Here is a 6,063-nt window from a genome sequence, read left to right as displayed (position 1 = left end):
GACATCTTCATCATATGGACCCACGGAAAGGAGGCCCTTGAAGAATTCCACCTGGACTTCAACAATTTCCACCCCACCATCAACCTCAGCCTGGACCAGTCCACACAAGAGATCCACTTCCTGGACACTACAGTACAAATAAGTGATGGTCACATAAACACCACCCTATACCGGAAACCTACTGACCGATATACGTACCTACATGCCTCCAGCTTCCATCCAAGACACATCATACGATCCATTGTCTACAGCCAAGCCCTAAGATACAACCGAATTTGCTCCAACCCCTCAGACAGAGACAAACACCTACAAGATCTTTATCAAGCATTCGTAAAACTACAATACCCACCTGGGGAAGTGAGGAAACAGATTGACAGAGCAAGACGGGTACCCAGAAATCACCTACTACAGGACAGGCCCAACAAGGACAATAACAGAACACCACTGGCCATCACATACAGCCCCCAGCTAAAACCTCTCCAGCGCATTATCCACGACCTACAACCTATCCTGGAAAATGATCCCTCACTCTCACAGACCTTGGGAGGCAGGCCAGTCCTTGCTTACAGACAACCCCCCAACCTGAAGCAAATACTCACCAGCAACTACACACCACACCACAGAAACACCAACCCAGGAACCTATCCCTGTAGCAAACCTCGTTGCCTACTCTGTCCCCATATCTACTCTGGCAACAGCATCAGAGGACCCAACCACATCAGCCACACCATCAGGGGCTCATTCACCTGCACATCCACTAATGTCATATATGCCATCATGTGCCAGCAATGCCCCTCTGCCATGTACATTGGCCAAACCGGACAGTCCCTCCGCAAAAGAATAAATGGACACAAATCGGACATCAGGAATGGTAACATACACAAGCCAGTAAGTGAACACTTCAATCTCCCTGGTCATTCTATCACAGATTTAAAAGTCACTGTCATTGAACAAAAAAACTTCAGAAACAGACTTCAAAGAGAAACAGCAGAACTAAAATTCATTTGCAAATTCAACACCATTAATCTGGGCTTGAATAGGGATTGGGAGTGGCTGGCTCACTACAGAAGCAGCTTTTCCTCTCCTGGAATTGACACCTCTTCATCTATTATTGGGAGTGGACTACATCCACCCTGATTGAATTGGCCTTGTCAACACTGGTTCGCCACTTGTGAAGTAACTCCCTGCTCTCCATGTGTTTGTATATAATGCCTGCATCTGTAGCTTTCACTCTATGCATCCGAAGAAGTGAGGTTTTTACTCACGAAAGCTTATGCCCAAATAAATCTGTTAGTCTTTAAGGTGCCACCAGACTCTTTGTTGTTTTTGTTCTGTCTGTTATTACTTGAAACCACTTAAATCCTACTTTTTATACTTAATAAAATCACTCTTGTTTATTAATAAACCCAGAGTAAGTGATTAATACCTGGGGGAGCAAACAGCTGTGCATCTCGATCAGTGTTATAGAGGGCGAACAATTCGTGAGTTTACCCTGTATAAGCTTTACACAGAGTAAAATGATTTGGGGTTTGGATCCCATTGGGAGCTGGGTGTCTGGGTGCTACAGGCAAGTAACCTGCTGAGCTGTTTTTAGTTAAAGTCTGCAACTTTGGGGGTGTGGCCCAGATCCTGGGCCTCTTTTGCAGCGGGCTACCATGTGTGATTTGATACAGGGATAGCTTGTCTCTAGCGTGGTACGCTGCGCTGAAATGCTATGAACAGACTGCCTTGCTTTTTCCTTCCTCCCTCATCAAGACAGTTTTGATAACTACATGTGTATCAGATCCAAAGCCCACTGTGACTTCAGCCTGTGGGATCAGGTTGTTCATGCGCAAACCTCCCTGTTTCATGGAGCGCAAAGCTGGATCCTGCAGCCATTACTCAGTGCTCTCATTGAGGAGAACGGCGTGAAGGAGCTAAGGAAAGGGGAACAGACCCTTAACCTGAACAGAAGCCAGTTACGTTTTCCCTTGCACATAAATGATACAATAAGGTGTCAGTGCAATAGCACAGCACTGGGATGCATGTCTATTTCAGTGACTAAAAGTAGTCAAAGTCTTACTCTGAAGTCCAATGGGAAGATGCAGTGTAAATTGATGCAACGGTTTATGCTTGTCTGTGCAGCCCAACATGGTTTGGGTAAGCCTCTGACTGGGGCTGGCCTCTAGTCCAGCTATGCTTTAGCCTAGTTAAGGGCCTGAGTATGCTACAATAAGCTACCATGTTGTGGTACTGAGTGGTGCAGGGCTGTGTATTATCATAAGCACATGGCATTAACATGTAATTGATACACAAAGCTTGTTTCCCTGCGGTACTTCCAAAGCCCAAGACAATGCTGAAATGTCTACTAAGCTCCCAGACCTGATCCCACATCTCCAGCATTTGGTGGAGTTCATGGCTTTTGCCTTGAGCATCTCATAAGGAGCAGAGTACCTTCTGCTGCCTCTTCTGAGGTGGACAGAACTCAGTCTCCTTAGACATGACTTGTCACGTTCCTGTTCACATCTTTCTGCAGCCCAGCCCCAGTGTTAATTTTTCATTTCCCCCCCCAGCAGCCGGAGTTTGCCAGTTACAATTAAATGTTTCCATCGAGCAGCCTGGGCCTACCAGAGGGCTAGGATGCACACCCCATCCTGGGTGCACCGGTGAGCACTGCCTCATGGAGCAGGGCGTTGACATCAAGGAGACTGCTGGGGGAGCACTTTCCAGCAGCCTGTAGACCACAGGGAGCAGACGCTCACATGTTACAGTGACAGGCCAAATCAAAGAACTGGGACCCCTACCTTCCCGAGAGCAATGGAGCATGCTGCCAGGCCGATGAGCCCCCCTTTCCTGCTGTGAGGGTGCTGCGAGAGCGCAAACTCTTGTGAGAGGATCTGGATGACGTGCTTGATCTGCGCTGCGTTGTTCTGAGCCACGAATTCTCGCACCAACCTAGCAGAGAACAGAGGGGAGGGCAGGAAGCTTTAGCGTCTATATGACAGAATATCTTGGCCTGGCTTCCACAATGCATGAGATGCTAGCCCCAGTGACATTTGCCATGGTTTAGAGTCTGGTGCACTGGCTACTAGACTCCCCCAGCCCAGGAAACATGGACAGGACGGGGCGATTCATTACAAAGAACCTCAACCCAAGACCCCCCCGGGGAAAGCCAGCAACTAAAAACAGGACAAATGAACGAGTAACTGGCTGCTGCTCCTCACTCCTACCCCCTCATTTACTCATGCTCCACCATGAACCGGTCCAGTCACTTCATGAGACAAGCATTCTGCCACTGCAGACTCCTGAAACAGCAGCGTGAACTCACTTCCTCTGGGGAACCTCTCTAAGGACAAGTGGCTCATCCCCTCTTCTGGTCCTTCAACTACCCCAAAAATCCCCTGTGAACTGGGCTGGCGCAGGCTCCCTAAAGATCCCCAATGTCTACGCAGCCTTAAACCCGCAAGACTCAACACGAGCATTAACTGCTTTCTACAGTTATCACCCATCTCCCCAAGCCCTCCCAAGAGCAAAAGGACCCATCGTCCTCCCAACCAACAGAGGAACACCTGTGGCATTTACAAACCACGGAGAGGGGGAGTTCTGACCCAGAAAGAGATTAGGAAGAGCATTCAAATGCATCTCACTGTGAGCGTCCTCCTCGCTCCCAAACTCCTTGATAGCTTTGCATTAAACTTTCAAAGGGGACTCTAAACTGGGCCAAGATCTCATGTGGGATTTTAGGCAATTTAGTTTTGGCCAAACTGAAGGGGTTCGCTCCCATTTTAGACCACGACACCTCCCCAGTCCTTTATAAGAGTCAAATGTAGATTCAGTCAGCTCCACTTACAATTCCTATTATACCAAACGTACCGCTGGCGTGGCAGCAACTGTAATGCAATGGAGCTCATGGAAAGAAAAATAAGCGTTTGTCACTCACATAACTGCACACATTGTCTTTGCCATAGGAAAGAGGACATGGCAGGGTTTATGGAAGAACTGTTCAGAATACAGGTGGCTCACTGGGAGAATTCTTCCCTGGCACGCAGGAGGCCAGGGTTCAAGTCCCAGTCAGTGCATACGTAAGAACAGCCATCTTGAGTCAGACCAATGGTCTGTCTAGCCCAGTGGTTTTCAAACTGCAGGTCACGACCTAGTCCGGGGTCACAGGTCACGCTGGCTCTGGTCTGCACCGTGGACCGGGCTGTTAAAAGTCCCGGTGGCGGTGCTGCCCGGCTGAGGCAGGCTAGTCCCTACTTGTTCTGACACCACGCTGCGCCTTGAAAGTAGCCAGCAGCAGGTCCAGCCCCTAGGCGGGGAGCCACAGGGCTCAGCATGCTACCCGAGCACCGGTTCCGCACACCCATTGGCTGGTTCCTGGACAATGGGAGCTGAGGGGGTGCCCGGGGGCGAGAGCCATGTAGAGCTGCTGATGCACCTCCGCCATTGGGTGACCACTGGTTCTTCGGTTATGTGAAGGAGTAAATAACACTTCCCAATTCACTTTCTCCTCACCAGCCATGGTTTTACAGACCTCTATCATATCCCCCCTTATTCATCTCTTTTCCAGATTGAATAGTCCCAGTCTTTTTAATCTCTCCGCATACAGAAGCTGTTTCACATCCTGATGATTTTTGTTATCCTTCTCAGTACCTTCTCCATTTCGAATATACTTTGAGATGGGGCTGCCAGAATTTCACAGTATTCAAGGTGTACGATGGATAAACTTTAAAAATAAAAACACCTCACACCTCCCCCTTTAAGGCACTATTTGCAAATTATTCAATTTCCTGCCATGAAAATAACACTTGAAACCAAAGAGATCTTAGGACTTGCACTCTGGACAGCCATGAATAGAACCTCAACTCTTTAGAAAAGGTGAACAAAGTTTTCATGTAAAACGTCCCCTCCTTTTCAGAACCCACTACCAAGCTGTGCTTATGGAGTTACTGTACTAGCCTATGATGGATTTAGCTCAACATGTTCCTACACACAAAACCCAGTGGAGCGGGGCTGAACAGTCATCCAAATCCTCAACGCCGCATCTGCATAAAGGGCTGCAGCAGTATTCTATAGACACCAGACCAACGGAAGGGAAACCTCTTCCTCTCATTAGATCGGTCTCGTACTCATCCCCCCTCCACTGCTGTGATGGGGCTGCATCACTGCAGCTGGATAGATATAATGCTGTAGACTTGGGAGAGGGCTCCAGGCCAAGGTTTCAGGCACCTGCACGGAGAGGTTCAAGAAGCTGAACCGTTGGTGGTTCTCACCTGCTCCCGTACCATCAGTGCAGGATACACCGATAACACCACATGCTACTCCCACTGGGAAACAGAAACCCAGACTGCCAGCCGAACGGAGCAGTTATGAGTGCAGTGACAGGGAGAAATACCAGGGCTTGTCTACACTGGCAAGTTTTGTCACCAAAAACTGCCTTTTGGCGACAAAACCGCGATAGCGTACATGCAAGGTCATAACAAAAAAAGCGCCTAAATTTGGTGACAAAAAACATCCACCCCTGCGAGAGACTTGTCTTTTCCCCTCCCTTTACTGTCGACAAACAGCCAGGGTAGACACGACAGCGTTTTTCCGATTTTATTGGCCTCCAGAAAGTATCCCACAATTCCCATGCTGCCGCTCTGGTCAGTGGTTTGAACTCTGCTGCCAACCCGCCCCTCCCCCTTGCAAGCCCCGGGATTTTTAAATCTCATTCCTGTTTGCTGGCTTCCCAGAGGAGCATGGCTGGGTATCACACCAAACGCACTCCCACTTGGACCACCGCTGAGCTGTTGGATAGGGAGAGGAGGCTGTTCAGTCGCCGTGAGTGACCAGTAAGAATTGGGACACACATGGGCACATTTCTCAAGGTTGTGTGAAAAGGGCTGTGATCGGGACACACAGCAGTGCAGAGTGAAGATAAAGGAGCTGAGGCAGGCGTACCATAAGGCGCGGGAGGCGGTGCACCTAAGACCTGACGCTTCTATAAGGAGCTGAATGCTACCCTCGGTGGTGACCCCACCTCCATCGCCGATTTCCCCGTGGATACTTTGCATGCAGCTGAAAGAGGGGGTAACCCAGAGG

General features: G+C 49.2%; 1 protein-coding gene across 1 annotated transcript in view; it reads right to left on the bottom strand.

The window, feature by feature from the left end:
- Positions 1 to 3,948, bottom strand: part of VAC14 (VAC14 component of PIKFYVE complex) — a gene marked incomplete in the record, with an annotated part of 177,992 nt that extends 174,044 nt beyond the window's left edge. Inside the window, 2 exon segments of the mRNA XM_034788262.1 lie at positions 2,784 to 2,934; positions 3,920 to 3,948. Of these exon segments, the coding sequence (XP_034644153.1) occupies positions 2,784 to 2,934; positions 3,920 to 3,945 (177 nt within the window).
- Positions 3,949 to 6,063: the final 2,115 nt, after the last annotated feature.

This window comes from Trachemys scripta, chromosome 13 (assembly GCF_013100865.1).
Source record: "Trachemys scripta elegans isolate TJP31775 chromosome 13, CAS_Tse_1.0, whole genome shotgun sequence".
NCBI lineage: Eukaryota > Metazoa > Chordata > Testudines > Emydidae > Trachemys > Trachemys scripta.
The sequence above is the reverse complement of the archived record's forward strand: the minus strand, read 5'-3'. Positions and strand labels throughout refer to the sequence as shown.